The sequence below is a fragment of the Varanus komodoensis genome, unplaced genomic scaffold (genome assembly GCF_004798865.1).
Source record: "Varanus komodoensis strain SLA01 unplaced genomic scaffold, ASM479886v1 scaffold20_1, whole genome shotgun sequence".
NCBI lineage: Eukaryota > Metazoa > Chordata > Lepidosauria > Squamata > Varanidae > Varanus > Varanus komodoensis.
In genome coordinates, this window is record NW_025335587.1 from 19842917 (window position 1) to 19863067 (window position 20151).

General features: G+C 54.7%; 2 protein-coding genes across 2 annotated transcripts in view; one reads left to right on the plus strand and one right to left on the minus strand.

Annotated features, from left to right (window-relative positions):
• ASPA (aspartoacylase) overlaps nt 1-20151 on the plus strand; it is a 74047-nt gene that overhangs the window by 17908 nt on the left and 35988 nt on the right. The window lies entirely within an intron of this gene.
• On the minus strand, nt 13703-16426 carry LOC123023542 (sodium/potassium-transporting ATPase subunit alpha-2-like). Its single transcript, XM_044430379.1, has one exon. The coding sequence runs from the start codon at nt 16409-16411 to the stop codon at nt 13703-13705; it is 2709 nt and encodes a 902-aa protein (XP_044286314.1). The 5' UTR covers nt 16412-16426.

The following is a 20151-nucleotide window of genomic DNA, read 5'->3' on the forward strand; positions in this document are numbered from 1 at the left end:
GCCCCGCTTCCCCTCGCCCGCTTTCTTCCAGCCGGATCGATAGCTTGTCCTGTCTCTTCCCGATCGCACGGACGTGCGGAATATCCTGCTCTGGTCATTGAGCTCTCTGTCCTGGACTGGGTTTGGACGCTGACACACACATCAGCACCCCAAAATGTCATTTTAATTGTTAATAGTATTTATTCATTTTATTCTTTGGCCAGGGCGACTTAATTTATACTGTTAATTTATATTATTTTAAGGAAGTTTATTTATGTTTGTGAGCCGCCCTGAGGCTTCGGCGAATGGGGCGGCATAGAAGTTTCCTAAATAAATAAATAAAAGGCAACGGTTAAGCGGAAGCAGCGTCATGGCAAAAGTCACGTTGGCACTGCGGCCTTCTTATTTTTTTTATTTATTTATTAGGATATTTTCATCCTGTCCAATACGAGTCGTCCCTGGATGGCTTACAGTATAATAAATACATCAAACCAGGACAAGATAAAATGTGACTGAGGATCTATCAATAAACACATAATTAAAATAGTTAAACTTTAAAATACCGGGTGAATAAAAAGGTTTTGACCTAGCGCCAAAAAGCATAACATATCCCATATCTCATATCCCAGCTTCCCCCCATGATGAATAAGGGGGTCCTCGAGTTTGGGGATTTATGGATGACTTTATGGATGCCTTCACAAAATGGCAGCTGGGGTGGGCTCCCCCCTTTCCTAAAAGGCCACCAAACAGTGGCTTCCCCAGAAGCAAAGCGGCCAGGCCAACCCCCTTCACCACCTGGGAGACCCCCAGAACGCCGGGCTAGCAGTGAGCAGAACTCTTCCAAGCAGCCCGAATAGCGGGCTGAGGGTTCCCCGGAGAGGACATTTTGAGTTACCGGAAAAGGAACACCTCCGTTGCATCAAGCAGCAAACCGTGAACCAAGTCGAGGGGGCTTCACGCCCGGCTTTCACGCAGTCCCCGCCTGCCTGTTCCGCTCTGGGAGGGTCCGTGCCCCTCGCGTGTCTTGCAAGGAAGAGCTTTAGGCTGCGGCAGGCGGGGCCTTTCGACCCACTCCTTTCTCGTCCTGCCCCACCAGCCGTTGGCGCGTGGCCCCCAGAGCTCCCTGCAGGGGAATGTCGGCCTCGGACCGCGAGCCGTTCCGCACCCTCGTTCAGAGATGGCGGCTGCGAACTGCTTCATTATCAGAAAGAGCCACTTTGTGGGAGAACTGGTGCTAATATTTAAACCGTGATAGACGGAGGGAATATTTGTGAAAGTGGGGATTAGTTCCGTCCCATTGCAAGATATTTGGGGCTGGGACTTGCCTGTCGTGCGGGATTCTGAATTATATTACTAGCATCCTAAACTCGGTGGGAATGGCACCTCCAACACGTTAAAGAAGGAGCTCCGGTCTTTAGGGGAAGCACGAGGGGAGGAATTAATGGGTGGGTGGAGGGTAACCCATCTGTCAGCCACTGCAGCGCAGAGACCCAAATCCATGATTCATTTCGCCTTGATAAATATATTAATCAAAAAGGTAATTGAACCGGAAAGGCTCCCAACAGGCAGACTTGTCAAAGCGAACAGCGAGCCACGGCGGTTCTGCGTGGGACGCCTGGCAGGCAGCATCCCCCCACCCCAGTGTTCAGGAGATGGGGGGTCCCCCAGTTTGCCTTCTGTTGGCTATGGGGGGGTGGGTGGCAGTGGAAACTGGGCTGGGCTCGTTGCCATCTTAAAATCATCCCCGCAGAATCTTCATGAATATGTAGCGGAGTTAGCATTTAGGACAAAAGCTTGCCACATGCCGGGGTTTGAACCGCGAGCCCACCGGCCCGGGCTGGGCCGGGGGCCAAATCCGCTGCTCCCCCTGCCCCATCGTCCTCCAGATGGCGGCTCCCACTTCCACCCAGCCACCGGTTTGCTGGTTTCTCGGAACCGGTGCGCCTTCCCCGCTGCTGGAAGGTCGGGATGCCTCCCTGGGCCTTGGCGATGGCCCCGCTCCGCTGTCCTTCGGCTCGGCTGTTGCTGGAACGCAGCCCTGAGGTCTGGATTCGGCACTGGGGTGCAAAGCGGCCTGACACCGCTCCGTGCTGCCCTGTTCCAGATCCAGCGGCCGGACCACGCAGCTCGGGGCGGCTCACCCCGACGGGCCGCGCCAGGAAGGGTCTGGCCCGCCCCGTCCGTCCGTCCACACATGCTCAGCCCCATAGCCTCTGCTTCAAGGGTTTGGCCTCGCTTGCCTCCCCATCAGACCGTTTCCATCCCGCCCTCGATAGAAATGAGAGCTGTCGTGGTGCCACGGTGAACAGTTTGGGACCGGGACTCGGGCGCTCTGGGTCCGAGTCCCCACTCGGCTCTGAAGCCGTCAAGGGGGCTTTGAGCCAGGCCCTGACGGTCAGCCCAGCCTCCCTCGCAGGGCTGTTGTGAGGATGAAATGGAGACGAGGATTCTCGCAGCCACGCTGGGATCCTGGCAGGACAGAAGGGATAAAAACAAAATAAGCAAACCCCACGAGAGCCCCTTCTGGTTTCCTGTTTATACTCCCAGACCTTCAGGGGGGGCAGCTTTCATGAAGATCCGGGAAAAGGCTAACGTTCTCGTGTCCATTTCTTTGCCCCAGTAATGGCACCCTCCCAAAATCCATACTGAACATCTTTTTCCTCTCGTCCACTCTTTTCGTCCTCCGATTCTAGAATGGGGGAGCAGCAAAAGCCGTAGTCTGCTGGGTGCCAAGGAAAATGAACTCTTGACATTCTCAGAGGCCCACAGCTCGCTCGATCTCCCAAGATTAATTAACAGCTTTCTGGTGCAAAGAACTGGCCAGATGGTGTTTGGGGTTGTTTAAGTGACTCAAGCAGCCTCCTCCCGTCGTACACTCCCGATGTCTTGGACTACAATCCCCATAATGCTCTAGGGCTGGAGGAGAGGGGGATGACCGAGATGTGAGGGAACGGCCCCCTGAGCCTTCCCACCTCTGCTGCTGGTCCGTGGACCACATTTCAGAGCCGAATCGCCCCCTGCCAAGCACCGTTGTGTGCCTGGAGAGCCCGCATGTGGCAGATGGGTAATTCTCCACCACCCACTTCATGGGCCTCGAGTTCCTGCCTCGCTCAGCCCCACATCTCCCCTTTCCCCCCCGAGCTTCTGGGCCAAGCTGCCTCCATTCCGGGCTGCGTTCCAGGCAGACACTAAAATTAGTTTGAAGGAAAACGGGGAGCATGTGTGTCGGAGTGGGTTAGAATTGCTTCACGCATCCTGAATCTTCATGCCGGCATGTTCCTTCCTTGCACAACACCAAGTCAAACACAGTTTTACGGACCAAAATGAAACAGAGCTTTGGTCTTTGAACCGTACTTTTTAAAAAATTATTTATGTTATTTAATTTGCATAAAAGCTGCCCATTAGCATTATGCTCTGTTAATCAATCGATTATGCTCTTGGACTTCTGGGTCATCCTACCCTCTCCCACAAGTGTGATTCGCATGTGCTGCATCGTTTCGCCCCAGAGACTTGCTACCTGGCTGTAATGTCTGGAATAATGGATTGTTTCCAATATCTGGTATAAATACCTCTGTCATTAATTTTATTTCTCTACTGCTCAGTAGCCAAAGCTCCCTGGGCAGTTTGCGACAGTTCATAACACAGGCGGTTCAATAAAACACCACAAAAATGCCCAAAATGCAAAAACCGAAAAACCATTTAAAAGCAGCTCAAACAATGCATGAAACCAAATGGACCTGTCAGGCCCCTATGGGAACTTCCCTCAAACCACTGGCTTTCTTTAAATGTCTCGGCACAGATGGCCACCTTATCCCGGTGCTGAAAAAAAGACCAGGTGGGCTTCGTGGAACATGGAACACGCTCCCCAGAGAGGTCCGCCTGGCACCGTCGTTATTTGTTTTTCGGCGCCAGGCCAAGACCTTTTTATTTAAACATTATTTTAATTGCTGATTTTATTGATTGGTTTTATATTCACGCCAGGATGTTTCCCAATTTTTATGTATTTGTATTGCTATTTATTTGTGTCGGAAGCCGCCCCGAGGCTTTTGCGAATGGGGCGGCATATAAGAATTCCAAATAAATAGATAAAATAAATAAACATCATTGCACAGATGTTGGGCTGCCACTGAGGAGACCCTGCACCTTATCGCAGCCCTCCAGGCCTCCCTGGGTGGAAACACCCAGAGGAAGACCTCAGATGTGGATCCCAGTCGCTGGGTGGCCTGTGGTTTGGTGGATGGATGGATTGTGGGTTTGGTGGATTGTTTGTGGTTTTCGGCTGCACATTGGACTTACGGAGGCACAAGGAAAGGAGGCAGGCTGGCAATTGAAGCCACGTTCGTTCATCCCAGGAACGAACTGGGGAAGTACCCTATGAGAAGCTACGAACAGTGTAAATTATTTTCCGTAATTTATTTGTTCCATTGATGAGTCGCCCCTATAGCTGAATTTTTCATGGGGACATAGATCATAAAAGCAGTGATGAAACACTTTAGAATATCGTTCTTACAAAGCTTTAAAAGCGGCAGCCAGACTTTGACCAAAGTTAAAGGAAGAGATCAGGGAGCTAAGGGGTAGGAACAGTCTAATTAAAATTCAATTCAATTCAATTAAAAAATTAAAATTAACAATTAACAAGGCAGCATTAAAAAAATAAAACCAGCCACAGTTTATAGGTCTGCCTACGGGTGATGTTGGGATGGAGGAAAGGACCTTCTCAGCCCGCCCAGGATGAGGGTGCAAACGCCACGCGGGAGAGGAGAAAGCCTTCCGGAGCGCAGCCAGCGGTAGCCCCAAAGCCACGCGCAGAAGGAAGGCCTTGGCACCTACCCAGCGGCTCCTGAGCCACCCCACAAAATTGTGGGCACGTGAGTTTTTGCTCGGCCCTGAAGCCCCCAGCAGTTCCTTCGCGAAGGATTTCGAGAGACTCCGGTGGCCGGCACCAAGGGACCCTCCGTTGCGCGGCTTCCCCGACGGGGCTTCCCGCGCTCCCCCCGCCGGCAAGGAGAGACAGACCCGGGCGCCCTTTTTTCCGCGTGACCTTGGCAGAGCAGCCGGGCCGCGTTGGGAAGCCAATAAAACCGATAAGCCCTGTTGCCTCCTGATAGGGATATAAAAATATAATTACTTCAGCGGTGACTTATGATTCAATGAAAGTCGGGCCTTTTCCAGCTCTGCTTTGCTCTCCCTCCTTTCCCACACGCTCTGTTTTTATTTTATTGAATTATGCAGCGGTATTCCTCAAAGACCGGTAGCAGATGGCTAACTCCGGCCAGGCGTTTAATAGGTTGAATTACTGCCCTTCGGAGAGCACGGTGCCTGCGCGGTGGATCAGCCTCTGCCCCCTCCCCGCCAACTCCATTCCGCCGGGCTGCCTCGTCCGTGTTTACAACAGCAGAGGGAGGGAAGGGGGCGCTGGCACATTTTACGGAGAGACGAGTTCCTGAAGCGGAGCCGCAGCCGCGCCGGGCGAGCGGCTGTCTTTACAGCTGTCCTTTCACAGCCCCGCGGAGCGTGGCTTTTGCAGCTCCCCTTTGCAAGGAAGGATCCTGCCCATTAAGGCTGAAGGTGAAAGGAGCTGCAGACCACGCCACGGGCGGAGGGCTCTCTTTGCCGCCGTATTTTCGTGGCCCTCCTGTGCATAATGCTCGCGGCTCTGCAAGCAGGGCACGCAAACCCACAAGCTCTTGGCCGTGGCCTCCTTTGTGATGTTGGCGTTTTCGGTGGAAACGTTCCCTCGCATTGCAGATTTGGGGCACGAGATCCGAAAGCAAAAACGAGGCCACTGAGAAAATGAGACGGGCGGAATCCACGTACATGGAGGACTCCTGAGCTTGGCAAAGGAAGCAAAACTTTAGGAAAAAGCCAGAGGCTTTCTACAACGATCTGAAGTCAGGTGTCTTTCAGCTTTTGTGTATGCTTTCCCCCCAGTTCTAAAAGGTGAAGTGCAAAATATTTTGTTCTCCCAGTGCGTGCCACGTACAGAAGATGTTGGCCTGTCGCTTCAAAGCTACCCTGGAAATAGGTTGGACCGCCTGTGCCAGAACCGCCAGCCCGTCATTTCACACCCGAGTCTGGATTTGAACCCAGACCCCGACCCTGCACCCTTTCCTCAAGACGGCACCAGCTCCTCTGCCCCCCAGACACCGCTGCCGTGGGGAGGAACAGAATCTGGGCCCCATGACCCCGTGGGCACAGTTGATTCCTGGCCAAGACAGCGCAGCTTCCCCACCCAGCCTTGCTTCGCTTTTCGTCTGCTTGCACCAGAAGATTCCATTTTAATTTTTCTTCACGGAGCCGAAAAGCTCGCTCGTGACATTTCCCCCAGGGTCCCCAGGAGCCAAACTGTAACCACACGGCTCAGCAGAATGACTTTCCCTCTGTAATAAATGCATTTGTCAAGGGAAGCTTGGCAACACAGTTGGGTTGCTTTTCTCGTCGTCAGTCCCTGGCGACCCCCAAGAAAAAACGAATAAGATAGAGAATGTTTCGGGGGGAGTTCCTTTCGGTGATTCTGTTTTCATAAAAGCACGCACGCACGCACAGAGACCCAGCTCAGTTAGACAACACGTTAAAATGAATTTGCTTGTTTCGGGGTGCAAAGAGAAGTCGTACTTTTACAGCCGTGGGGCCAGGTTAGAAATGCCCACATTGCATTCTGCCGAAATGTACCCGTTTATTTCCTTTAGATGCCGCTCAGGTCTCCTTTCAGGGCAGGACCCCCTAAAGGCCACACCGGGGAAAAGAACCAAGCAAAAGCCATGCAGGCCGAAGGACAACAGGGTTGTGGTCAATATTCTGCCCCGTAAAACCTGAAGGTCCCGGCGGGTGCAGACCGAGCCGCGGGGCAGATGCCTCTTCTCGCAACCCTGCTGTGGGCGAAGTTTGTGGCTCCTCTTTGCTCGCAGGGGTCGGCAAGGGGTCCTGACAGCTGCCCGCGATGTTGGAAATAGGGCAGTGGTCGTGTTTGGTGGCAGCTTTCCCTGTCACAGCGAGCGCAGGAACCGAAACGAAACAAGGGTTGCTGTCCAGCTTTGCCTGCATGAAAGAAACAGGAAAACGCACCTTTGGGAAGAATAGGAGGAAAAGAAACGCTTCTTGGCTTCCGCTGCCAGTGATGCGGTTCCCCGTGATGGACGCCTGCCCAGGCCCTTCTTTTAACGCATCGGCTCTCTTGCATTCATCACCTTAATGGGGGCCATTTGTAGCGGCCATTAGCTTACGGAGGCTTCCAGCTGCCTGCAGAGCTCTTGGGGCGGGGAGGGAACACGGAGGGAGGGGAAATATTAACCCAACCGCTCGGATGGTTTTCCGGGGCTGAGGCGATGCTTTCTTATTCCAAAACGTGCTTCGATGCTTAACCCCCAGACCCAGCCCTGTGGGTTTCCAGGCTGCCATCGTCTTGGCTTTTACTGCCAGTTTCTGGCCTCAAGATTCCCTCTGGCCACCAGCCAAGGTATTATCCGGAAGCTCTGTAGCTCCGCTGTCTGGGAACGGCGCCTGTGAATTGCGGGGTCAGGTCAAGGCCAGTCTCTTGATTCTCACAGCGGCCCATTAGGTATCTCTGGGAAGCATTTGAGCAGTATAAAAGGGTAACACCCCCTCCCCCCAAAATGGGCCCCCCATGGCCTTTGGTCCACAGACACCGGCTGGGTCCCGGGCTTCTCCGAGAAGACGATGCGCAGCTGGATGGATCCGTGCCACGGCCTGGCATGCAGCAGCTTCCGGATCCCGGCATCCGTGCGTTCCCCCCAGCACGTTCCTTTTGTTAACATCAGAAGGGCTTGGCTAACTGGAAATCTCCCACAGGCAGCGATGAAGCAAATTGCCCAGGTGCTTGCAGGTTTGGACGAAAGCCCAGCCTAGGAAGTTTCAAACTGTGTGCGTGCGTGCATTGGGGGAGCATTTCCCCTACCCCATCTGCTGAAAATTCCCACCTGGGAACATACCCAGAGGATGTTCTTCGCTTCTTGTGGGAGCCAGTGGTAATTGGGGTGGAAATTTTGACCCAGTTCCCTGCCTCCGAGGGGAGTGTCTTGCAAAAGAACGCATGTTCCGTTCCCCCCATTCTGATTTTCCTTCGAGTGCCGCAGCAGCACTGCAGCGAGGGCAGCTGCAAAGAATCCTCCCTGAGCACCGTTTCGTGCAATTCTCCGTTAATTTTTACTTTCGGGGCTGGGTGCTCGCTGCTGCCGTTTTGATTCCGACATGGGGAAAAAGAAGAAAGATGCTTGGATCCCTTATCACCTGGCAGGCAGAGAGAACATACGCCGGGGTTCTGCCGGATGGTCCTTGCAAGATCCGAGTGCCCTGCCTGTCTTTAATGCATCAGGATTGCTATTTCTCTGCGCACTAAACTTAAAGAGAGGGAATTTTCGGTTTAGAGGTAACTCTTCTCCAGTGATTCATGGCTGCTGAAACTTGATACTGTTTGGCATCATCTTGAGTAGAGTGGTAATTTTCAGTGGCATTTTGCATTGCATTGAAATTTTATTTTATTTTATTTTATGGCACTCCAGCCAACACCCTTTTCCCTATGAACCTTCAACTACTTTTCTGTCAGATTTGGGTCCGACTTGTTCTAAATGTGCAGCCAAACACGATGGTGAAAAGTTTCAGATTTCTGTTTGGAATAAAAAGTCATCAGTGGGATCCTAGGCCTGGAGGGATCTTGGAGAGCCTTGGCCACCCACCCCTGTGCTAGAGGAAATGCAGAGCTCAAGTATCCTCACAATATGATGGTAACGATTGTGCTTGAAGATCTCCGACACGAAAGTGCTCACTGTCTTTCTTGGTCGTTGGTTCTGTTGCCAAAGTGCTCTCATTGTCAAAACATTTCTTCTAATGTTTGGCTGGGATGGATGCATTTGTAATTTAACCCTGTTAGATCCAGTCGAGCCCTCCGAGAACCTGGTGACGGAGCCGCGCGCTGGGCTGATGTGAGTGGTGTACGCTATGCTCTTGGGGACAAAGGATTGTCCAGCTTCACCCCCCCACCTCCCAACCTGTCTGCCAGTGCCCAGCCCAGCCTGCTTGGATCCCTGATAGGTTGCCCCCTGTGCTCACCCTCTTTATCATGGCAGCTTGTTGTTTGCAGTATTGCCCCCGGAGATCAAACTGGGGTGTTTCTCCCGATCGGCACGACAGGGTGCCTTGAAGGAACTTGCTTCATCCCCCCAGTGCGTTGTTCTTTTAATAATTATCAAATTGCATGTCAAGAGGAGCCTTTGATGTATCAACAACTTTGGATAATTTTTTTGGGTAGGGAAAAATTCACAAGGTTGTAGTTTCAGGGCAGCAACCGGTGAAACAGATGCGTTTGTTTCCCGTAAAAGGGGGTGTTTCTGGGGCTCGTTGGTGGGGGAGCTGCGTGGAGGCATCCTTAGCCGGATTTATAATTTTTCCCCCAAGAGAGAGCAAGCCGAACGGCCAGGTTGCAGTTAATCGCAGTTAAGTGGCTACCGCTCAGAAGGGCTTGGCAGGGAACAGGAAGCAACCGCCACGCACCAGAGCAGCTCTCGGGGCGCCTGGCAGACGCTCTCTTGCCGTCCACACGCAAGGGCTTCGCGGATTGGGAATCAGGGCCGGCCCATCGGATGGCAGGGGCAAAGGCCCTCTTCCGGCCTGGTTCCGTTTCGGAGAACCTGCCAGGCACCGCGTCCGAGGGAGGGAATCCCGGCATGCGGTAGCTTAAAACCTGCCAGGAACAACCGCTTCCGACTTTGGAAGGAAGAGGGGAAGACCAAAGCCGAGGCGATGTCAAGTCGCCGGTGGATGGGAAAGGGGGTGGAGCCTTGCCACCGTGCCGTTCTGTTCTCACAACCACCCTGTGAGGTAGGCGTGACTGGGAGCAGCGAGGAGTAGTGGGCGCATCTTGGGCGCCTCACTTTCTGTGATTTCTTCGCCCTGGCCTAAAGCAGCCTTGCTCGGCTACCCCAGCGTGTCTGTTTGCCAGTTTTTTTCTTGCAAGACACCTCAGGTAACTTAAATAAATATCCCCCCCTCCTGTTTTGTCCCCATGACGACAACCCTGCAAGGTTAGCCAGGCTGAGAGTTAAGGACTGGCCCGAAGTCACCAATTTATTTTATTAGTTTATTTTATTAAAATGTTTCTATGCCGCCCCTTGCCGAAGCCTCGGGGCGGCTTACAGCACAATAAAATACAATAAAATACAAAAATAACAATATAAAATTAACAATATAAAATAAATAACAATATAAAAGAAGTCGCCCTGGCCAGATAAATAAGCAAATATTGTTAACAATGAAAATGACGTTTAAATAAAAAGGTCTTCACCTTTCAATGAGCTGAATGAATTTGGATCTCCTGTGTTCTAACCACTAGGCAACACTGCCTCTCCTCGCACCACACGAGACGTCCGGCATTCCCGGTGACTGCAATTAGCTGACTTCCTCTGGACTGTCGGAGGCTGGAGAGGTGACGAAACGAGGGCATGTTGTGGCTTGTCACGTTCTCACGGTCGGGCACCTCGTCTGTGCCTTTTCTTCCGGCACAGTATGGGCGAGAGGTGCTGCCACTGCCTGGAAATAATTAGCGATGAGTGTAAAATGCGCTCTCCGGCAGTGGCACTCGGCCAGAGCAGGGCCCTGCTGTTTCATTCCCCAGTTTTGGTGGCTGGGTTTTAACCAGACCCTAACACCGGGCGGGGGGGGGGGCGGATTTTGGGCTGGGGAAGGGCTGTGATGGAGGTTCACAAAAAGAACCGACTTGAAAGAGGTGGGTGAGGAGCAGGCAGTGCGGTGCAGTGGTTAGCATGTCGCGGCGCCCATGCATTCCAGTGGGAGTCCTCTCAGCAGAACTCAGATTGGACCCGACCTTCTAGCACAAATCCTCATTCCGAGTGCAAAGCACTGCTGGGGTCGCTCACAGCTCTCATGTTTGACTTACCTTATAGGGTAGATCCATGCCTTTTAAAGGTGGGAATCCTTACAGGTAGGGACTGAGTGCAACCTTAGCCGGTCCAACATCCCCGCTGGAGGAGTGCTTAATTTTTCCTCTGCCCTCCTCATCTCCTTTTCCTTGTGTGCTTTAGACTGCCCGCCTGCAGAGTGGGGATTGCTTGGCTTCACTGACTGATTATGGATCACACTGGGATTGAGGAGCAGGATGGAAATACTATGGCATAGAAATGTAATAATAATAATAATAATAATAATAATAATAATATTCTAAAATCTATCCGACCGCAGGCAGGAATGCTCCTAAGGATGTGTGAAGGCAAGATCTTGCCACCTGTGGTAGCTGCCCCACCCTCTCAATAATAAATCCCAGACAAAGACTGTCCCCGTCACATCCCCCACTGCCTCTGCAGGCCGGGCAATCACTCAGCAAGGCCACGTTGCCGGCAAGACGGCTTTCTTGGCCACCTTTCAAAACTGCTCTGTGCCCCACGGCCGTATTTCTTTTTAAGACAACTTGGCGATTCCGTGACTCGCGCCGAGCCCTGTGAGCCCCCTCCGCCCCGACAGTGAAAGCAAAATCCGCCCGATGATTCTGGGGCAGGTTGCTTTCCAAAGACCCGCATCCCATCATCCACCGACCAGAGCCAGGGTGAAATAGTTGCTTATGGGGCCGGAAGCAGAGGCGAAGTGGGGGCTTCTGGCCGGAAGCATTCCACCTGCCCCTGCAACCTGACAGGATGCGCGCACGGGAGTCCAGATCCTCCTCTCTCCTAATCAAGGAGTCAAACACGGGACTCCAAAACAGGGCCAGCAAAGGCGAGAACTGCTCAAAGGACACCCGCACGACCCTTTGTGCGCAATGCAGCGCACCAAACATTCCCCATCGTTCCCGGGCGATTGCCCCAGGATTCTTCCGGGGCGGTGTTTTGATCGTCACACGGGTGCCCTTTGGCAAAGCCCCCGAGGCACAGCGGGTCTTTTGCGGCTCCGTGAGCCGGTGTTTCGGAGGTGGGCAAGGGGGGGCCGAGGCGCAAAGGAGCTTGGATGGGGCACACACGGCCCCCATCACGGAAGATCCCTGCCCCCCCCCATGCCGTTGCAGAGTGTCCCAGTTCCGAGCACCCTTGGAAACATAGAAACAGCGCGAGTCAGAAGGGGCCTCCCGGGCCATCTAGTCTGACCTTCGGCTCCAGCCGGCTCCGCTCACGACATGCCCACCATGTGCATGTCCAGCCTATCCTTGAACACCCTCACCGGTGGGGCCTCAACCACCTCCCGAGGAAGCCCATTCCACACCCTCGGGGTCCCGACTGTCAGGAAGTGCTTCCCGGCATCCAAACTGAACCTTGGCTCCCTGAGCTTTGCTCCGTTGCAGCACGTCCTGCCTGGAAAGTGCAAAGATCCTAGAAAGTGCAGGAATTCTGTGCTGTAAGAATTCCACTTAGAGGAAACCACGCCTCCCCAAATTTGGGCAATGCCAGGGATGGTGCTTAGCCAGAAAGGACAGTGGGAGCTTCCAGCCTGTGCCCGAGGAGCGCAGCTGGGGAGGGGATGGGGTGTCGCCTTGGACTTGGCACAGGTTCATTCAGTCACGTGTTTGGAAAGCACACTTTATCGTACCGTCCGACCCCCCGTCTGTATCATGGCTCTTGTACAGGGCCAGTTGCTTTGGTCCCAGATTTTGTGCGTGCGAGTTTGCATCTTTTTCCGCGATGGCTTTTGCTGGTCGCTGGATCCAGTTGGTCGGCGCTCCCCAGGCCTGTGCGTTTGAGAGTTCGGTTGCTCATGGCCGCTTCCCCACACCCGAGGCCCCCCTCCCCCTTTTCCCGTTCCTCTGCAGATGGCCGCGTTTGCATCTGCCAGGCTTTAAATTATCATTCAAATTAAATTAAATTTGAACATGCAGCCAGCGGTTGGCATTGGAGAGCCAAGTGCACGAAAGGGGGGAGGGCGCTGGGGATGAAGATGTGGGGGCTGCCAGCGAGCGGAGACTTCTCGGTGTGCTGGACCCGCTCTGGTCGCACGTGGTCGCCCCGCCACGGCGAGCGTCTTTCAGCAGGACTTGAGCGCGTGGGCAACAAGGTCCTGCATTTTCTTCTGCGTCTGGCCTTGGTTCTTCACATGGCCAAGTACCGTGTCCTCCTCTGGCCACGCAGCCTGGTTTTATTTATTTATTTTTTATTTATTTAAAGTTTTTGCATGCCATCCCCTCGCTATATAGCCTTGGGATGGCTCACAGAAATAAATAAATATAATACAATACAATTGAAACCCGGAAACGCCCTGGCTGCACAATTAAAACTTATAAATATTAAACGTTGTTAAAATACTGCTTGAATAAAAAGGTCTTAGCCTGGCCCTGATGGGGAGCCGGTGAAGCTGAGAGAGGACGGGGGTTATATGAGAACAACGCCCCGTCCCCGCCAGCAACCTGGCCGCTCTGTTTTGCACCATCTGAAGTATCCGGACCGTCTTCAAGGGCAGCCCCACGTCGAGCGTGTGGTTGGTGCTTTGTTACAGACTCGCGATCGCTCACCCTCGCTTTTGTTCACCTACCACATCTTCTCTACCGGTCCTCTTTTCTTTTGCATTCAATACTTCCAATCCTGTTGATAAACTCAAGAAATGACAACCTGGGTAGTGGGGAGGGAAGAACAGGAAAAGAAAGCACTGTCCTTTTAAAATCTGTTTCTTTATTTGGAGGACTGAGGCTGTCCCCTTTCAACTTGGAATAACTTTGGGGGGATAATGCAACCCGAAGGGAGTTCCCACAAAGGGGTGCCCGACCGGCGGGCCCCGATCAGTAGTAGGTTTCCCTTTTTACCCATCCTTCTGGCTGTCGGCGGATTATGAGCTTCCGCACCTCGTCGTAGACGAAAATCAGCAGGCTGAAGGGCAGGGCGCACAGCCACCACGTGATCCGGAGTGGGAACATGCGCAAGGCCACGTCCATCCCCGGGCAGTACGACAGGAAGGCCGCCAGGGCGGTTTCCTCGAGCAGGCCGAAGATCAGGATCTTGTTCCTCATCCCCTGGTGGAAGAGCGAGAGCTTGCGCGTCTTGCAGATGATCAGGTCGGCCCACTGCACCACCACGATGCTGACGAAGAAGGCCGTGTGGCAGGTGAACTCGACCTGCTTGCGCTGGCTGTACGTCCACTGCTGCCCGTAGCTGTCCTCCAGGTCGTTGTTGGAGCGGTCGTCCCAGTCCAGGCGGAGCCCGAGCAAGGCGTGCGGGAGGAAGCCGTTCTCGGCCATGATCACGAAGTAGGTGAAGAAGCCGGCCAGCGCCTGCATCATGCCGATCTGCCCGTAGGCCATGCCGATGAGGCGCTCGTTCACCAGCTTGTCCGCCTTGGCGTCGCGCGGCTTGCGCTTCATGATGTCGCTCTCGGCCGTCTCGTAGGCCAGGGAGATGGCCGGCACCATGTCCGTGCCCAGGTCGATGAAGAGGATGGTGATGGTGCCCAGCGGGAGCGGGATGTTGAGGATGATGAAGAGCAGAAACGGGGAGATTTCCGGGATGTTGCTGGTCAGCGTGTAGGCGATGGACTTCTTGAGGTTGTCGAAGATCAGCCGGCCTTCTTCCACGCCCGTCACGATGGAGGCGAAGTTGTCGTCGAGCAGAATCATGTCCGCGGCCTGCTTGGAGACGTCGGAGCCGGCGATGCCCATCGCGATGCCGATGTCGGCCTTCTTCAGGGCCGGGGAGTCGTTCACCCCGTCACCGGTCACCGCCACGATGGCCCCCTGCCGCTGGCACCCCTCCACGATGATCAGCTTCTGCTGGGGGGACGTCCGGGCGAAGACGATCTCCGAGTGGTTGCGCAGGATCTCGTCCAGCTCCTCCGCAGACAGGTCCTTGAGCTCGGAGCCGTGGATCACGCACGCCTGGGCTTCCCGGGGGTTGACCTCGCCGACGGGGACGTGGAGACGGGCGGCGATGTCCTCCACGGTCTCGTTTCCCTCGGAGATGATGCCCACCCCCTTGGCGATGGCCTTGGCCGTGATGGGGTGGTCCCCGGTCACCATGATCACTTTGATCCCGGCACTCCGGCACTTGCTGACCGCGTCTGGCACAGCGGCCCGTGGCGGGTCGATCATGGAGATGAGCCCAACGAAGCACAGCTTGTTGAGCGGGAAGTTGACCTTCTCCACGTCGAACTTGAAGCCCCGTGGGAAGGGGCGCTCGGGGAGGTAGCAGTGGCAGAAGCCCAGCACCCGCTCTCCCAGCCCGCCCAGCTCATCGTAGGCGCTCTGGAAGGCCTCCCTCATCTTCTTGTCCAGGCTCACCTCCTTCCCTTGCAGCAGGATGGTGGCACAGAAGTCCAGCACTCTCTCGGGGGCCCCTTTCATCACCAGGAGGTGGCCTTTGGGCTTGTCCTCGGCTTCGTGGACCGACAGCTGGTACTTGTTGGTGGAGTTGAAGGGGATCTCGGCCACCTTGGCGTTCTTCGCTCGCATCGCCGCCACCGGCCCGCAGGAGAGCTCGACGCACTTCAGCAGTGCGGACTCGGAGGCGTCCCCAGTCGTCTCTCTCTTCACCACGGGGACGCCCTCCTGGCCCGCCTTGAAGTCTGCCCGGTTGCAGAGGCCAGCCACGCGGGCCAGGGCCACCCACGTGGGCGACCGCTTGCCGAACATCGCCCCGGCCTGGTCCTCGGTGGTGTCGGCGTTGTGGATCTGGTTGTCGAACCACATGTGGGCGACCGTCATGCGGTTCTGGGTGAGGGTGCCCGTCTTGTCGGAGCAGATGGTGGAGGTGGAGCCCAGCGTCTCCACGGCCTCCAGGTTCTTCACCAGGCAGTTCTTGCGAGCCATGCGCTTGGCCGTGAGCGTCAGGCACACCGTGACGGTGGCCAGGAGCCCCTCTGGGACGTTGGCCACGATGATGCCGATCAGGAACACCACGGCTTCGAGCCAGGTGTAGCCGAGGAAGAGCGACAGAGCGAAGAACGTCACTCCCAGGAAGACGGCCACCGCCGTGATGATGCGGATGAAGTGCTCGATCTCCAGGGCGATCGGGGTGGGGCCCTCTTCCAGGCCGGAGGCCAGCGAGGCGATGCGGCCCATCACCGTGTGGTCGCCCGTCAGGATGACGATGCCCCGGGCCGCGCCTTCCACACAGTTCGTGGAGAAGAAGCAGAGGTTGCGGGTCTCCAGTGGATTCTCATGGGAGAACTCCGAGGAGCGGCTCTGCGGCTCCGACTCCCCTGTCAGGGAGGAGTTGTCCACCTTGCAGCCGCTGGCGGAGATGATCCGCAGGTCGGCAGGGATCCGGTCGCCTCCCTTCAGCTCCACCAGGTCCCCCACGACCACGAGCTCTGCGGCGATATGCATCTTCTGGCCGTCCCGGATCACCAGGGCTTGCTGAGGGACCATGTGCTTGAAGGAATCCATGATGCGGGAACTCTTGGCCTCCTGGTAGTAGGAGAAGCAGCCCGTCACGACGACAACGGCGGCCAGCACGATGCCCAGGTAAAGGTTGTCTTTCATGGGTTGATCCTCCATCACCACCTGGATGCCGAAGGCCAGGAAGCACAGGATGGCCCCGATCCACAGCAGGATGGAGAAACCCCCAAAGAGCTGCCGGCAGAACTTCACCCACTCCGGCGTGGTCGGAGGAGGGGTCAGGGCATTGGGGCCGTCCCGAGCGAGGGTCTCCACTGCCTGTCCTCTGGTGAGACCCCTGGCTAAATCCACCTGGTATTTGCGCCCAATTTCATCCAAGGATAACTTGTGGTCGTTGAGGTCCACTTCCCGCTTCAGCTCCTCGAGGTCTTTCCCGAGCCTCCTCTGGCCTCCCTGGCCGCACCACTTGCCTCCCATGGCGTGCTCCTAGGTTTACCCCCACCCGGTCAGGGTTCCCGGGGGACGGGATGTGCCTGCGTGGTGGAGTGCGGGAAGAGGCAGGCCCGAAGCAAGAAGGACGGGAGCCGGACGCAAGCCACCCCCCTGCAGCACCCTCAAGGAGAGTGATGTCCGCGGGGAGCCAGAGATGGGCCAAACGATGCCCAGACGCACGCCAGGCAACCCGGCACGCTTCCGTCTCCTGGCCGCTGGGCAACCACAGACACACTCCGATCCCTGGCACTCCCGTCTCTAAGCAACCCGCCGGGTGATGTCATGCATTGGTGATGTCATCACCGCCCAGCGATCGGCCGCGGCCCCCTCTCCTTGGATCGGAGGCACTGCCCTTCTCCGGGCCCCGGGCACCCAAGCCTCGGGCACCTGCCTGCAGGCGCATTTCCTGGCGTTATGCTCGGCAGGGCCATGGACACAGCACCCCATCCATGGGCATGAAGTCTGTTGAAACAGGTTCCAGCTGATCACTCCCATCATCCCCAGTGGCCCGCTGTTCTGGGAACAGCAGATGGGTCTCGCAGGCCACTCCTGGGCCACAGCAGCCGGCACACCGTGTGGGGGGCACCCAAGCCTTGTGCCTCCTGTATCCCCTCTCCCAATACAGCCCTATTCCCTCCCTCCCTCGCGGCAAGGCCAGTCTCCGAAAAGAAAGCAACTTCATTTCGCGGCAGCTCCGGGGCCCTAAATTAACCCCGCCGGCTCCGCCCACTTCCGCCTCTCCCCGCGCAATTAGGATTCATGCTCCACAGTGCGTCAAGGCCGGACGGCTGGCGCTCCCCCTGCTCTCTCTCGCCGGCTGTTTTGGGATGCGACGGGCGTCTGAGAGGCCCCTGAATGTGACTGTCAACCGGGTCAAGAGGCGAGATGGACACCACGTCCCCCGATCCGAGCAGCTATTCTTCATTCTCTGCAGGGCGTCCTCCGTCCTGAGAAAAATCGTGCCACAGTACCATAGCAACCACCAAACGACGTAGGGAGTAACAGTAAAATTCTGCGAACTGGCAGAGAACATTTCGTTGTGGCATGGAGTGTCTTCGGCTGCATTGCCCCCGTGCAGAAATGTGAGGAAGTGGTACTCAAAATCGCGGATTTATTTATTTACTTACTCAATTTTTAGACTCCCCGGTAGCCATGGGTCTCTAGGTGGTTAGCAAATTTAAAAACGCGCAAGCAAGAGAAAAAATAACGTCATAAAACTGCCGCGATGGCAGTGGAATCAGCACAGAGGCAAAACAGCGGTGCGGGGAAAAATGCAATATTAAAATGCAAGTTAAAAATGCTGGGGAAATAGAAAAGGCTTTTTTTTTTTTTTTTTTACATGGTGCTGAAAGACGTAGAATGGGGCAGGTATGCCCCTCCGGGAAGCTCATTCCACAAATAGGGAAAGGACAGTACTTCATAGCTGCCCGACCAGCCGCTCTTTGTGGGCCTCAGGGAAGAGCCGGCATGACTCGACGCCTCCCATCGGCAGCCTACTTAATTAAGTTAATTAAAGTCCTCAGAGTCCAACTGCCCAGCCAGGGCGTGCCAGCTCTGGGAAAGGAGGTGGCCAGCAAGGCTATCGCCACTGATAGCCGCCTCCTCCATGAATCCGCCCAATCCGCCTTTCAAGCCATCCGCACCGGCGCCCATCGCCTCCTCCCATGGCAGCAAATTCCACAGTGGAACTGCAGCCCCGTGTGAGGAAGTCCATCCTCAGATCCGTCCTAAACCTCCCACCCATCCGCCTCATGGGATGACCCGCACCACCCCAAGATCCCTTTCTTGTGTATTCCTGGCCGGCTCAGGGCATTCCTGAGTCTGGGATCTCTTGCCCCGATTTGCATCTCTCTGCATTGCTTATACGGAAGTGCACTTGCCCTTTGGATGCCCCATCTTGGAGAGAGCCCTCAAGCCCCCCAAGGGACGCCAGCGCTCCCCGGCTCTTCCCCACCATGATGCCCTTTCTTCGGGAGACGGGAGCTGGCAAGCCATTTCTTTATTTATGCACAAAAAGAGCCTCCTCCAGCGAGAACAAATTTCCTATTCATCACCCCTTTATCTGTGGAAGAAGGAGCAGTTGATCTCAAGGGCAGATGTATTATTCACTTTGTTTTATAGAACGAGGCAGCCAGAGACCGAGAGAAAGGCTTCCTTGGAGGTGCGCCGGGATCTTTAATTAAAACTATAAATGGATATTCAAACACACATTAGATCAGCAACAGAAGACAAGCCGTTCTTAAACTGTACATTTCCCAGAATAGATTTCGGGTTATTTTTTTTAACACGATCACAATCTTGCGGGATTGTTTTATTATTGTTTTATTATTCCACCGAGTTAGGCTTTTGAGTCACTCAAAGGAAACCAGATAATAGACTTTTAAAATGTCTAAAAATATCTCTACACAGGCTCTGGATGCCAGGGAGGCCACAAAATTTCTGAGAAAATAGTCAGTCTGACGCTTTTAAGAAAACAGCTCACTGTGTCGCAAAAGAGCCACCCTCCACGGGCGCCGAAGGGGTGGGCCCCCGAATTTCCAAGACAGAATGTGGATTTTTAGCACTGATTTCTAGTTTTGAGATTCAGCTTTCTGCCCTGCCCTTCGAATACACAACCAGCTTCCAATCCAGTATCAGTTCTATCATCCTGAAATGATCAAGGCATTTTTCTCGTCCAGTGTTTTGGACTTTGCATTCCAGCATTCCTGAGCATTGGGCTGTAGCACCTGGGACTGATGGGAACTGAAGTCCAGAGTACCAAGAGGGGCCTCCCGTCGGGGGAAGCTGAATGCATGGCCCAAAATGCGTCCGTTGCAGCACCGTACGCCGACCTGACTTGCCTGCCGTGCGGCAGCATCAGGGCTTGTCGAGATACATGCTGAGGTTATTTTCGGGCACTGAGATCAGAGTTCCTCATTCCTGAGCTGAGCTGAGAGGGAGGAGGTGGACTTATTTTCCCTGCCATAACATTCTGATGCTTGGAATGTGTTTAGAATGGGCAGAAATGATGAGCTGGGCCGAAAAAGCTACTCTAGGAAGGCTTTTTCAACATCAACCTCTTTTCAGTGGAACTATACCCCTATGTTAGGGTTAGGGTGTGCACCAGGGTAGGGTTAGGGTTAGGAAAACGAGGTGTCCTGGAGTGATTCCGATGGTTGGAATGTGTTTAGCATGGGCAGAAATGATGAGCTGCACAGAAAAACCTACTCCAGGAAGGCTTTTTCAAAATGGCCCTCTTTTCAGTGGAACTTTACCCCTATATTAGGGTTAGGGAGTGCACCAGGGTAGGGTTAGGGTTAGGAAAAGGGGGTGTCCTGGAGTGATTCCGATGGTTGGAATGTGTGTAGAAGGGGCAGAAATGATGAGCTGGGCAGAAAAAGCTACTCTCGGAAGGCTTTTTCAATATC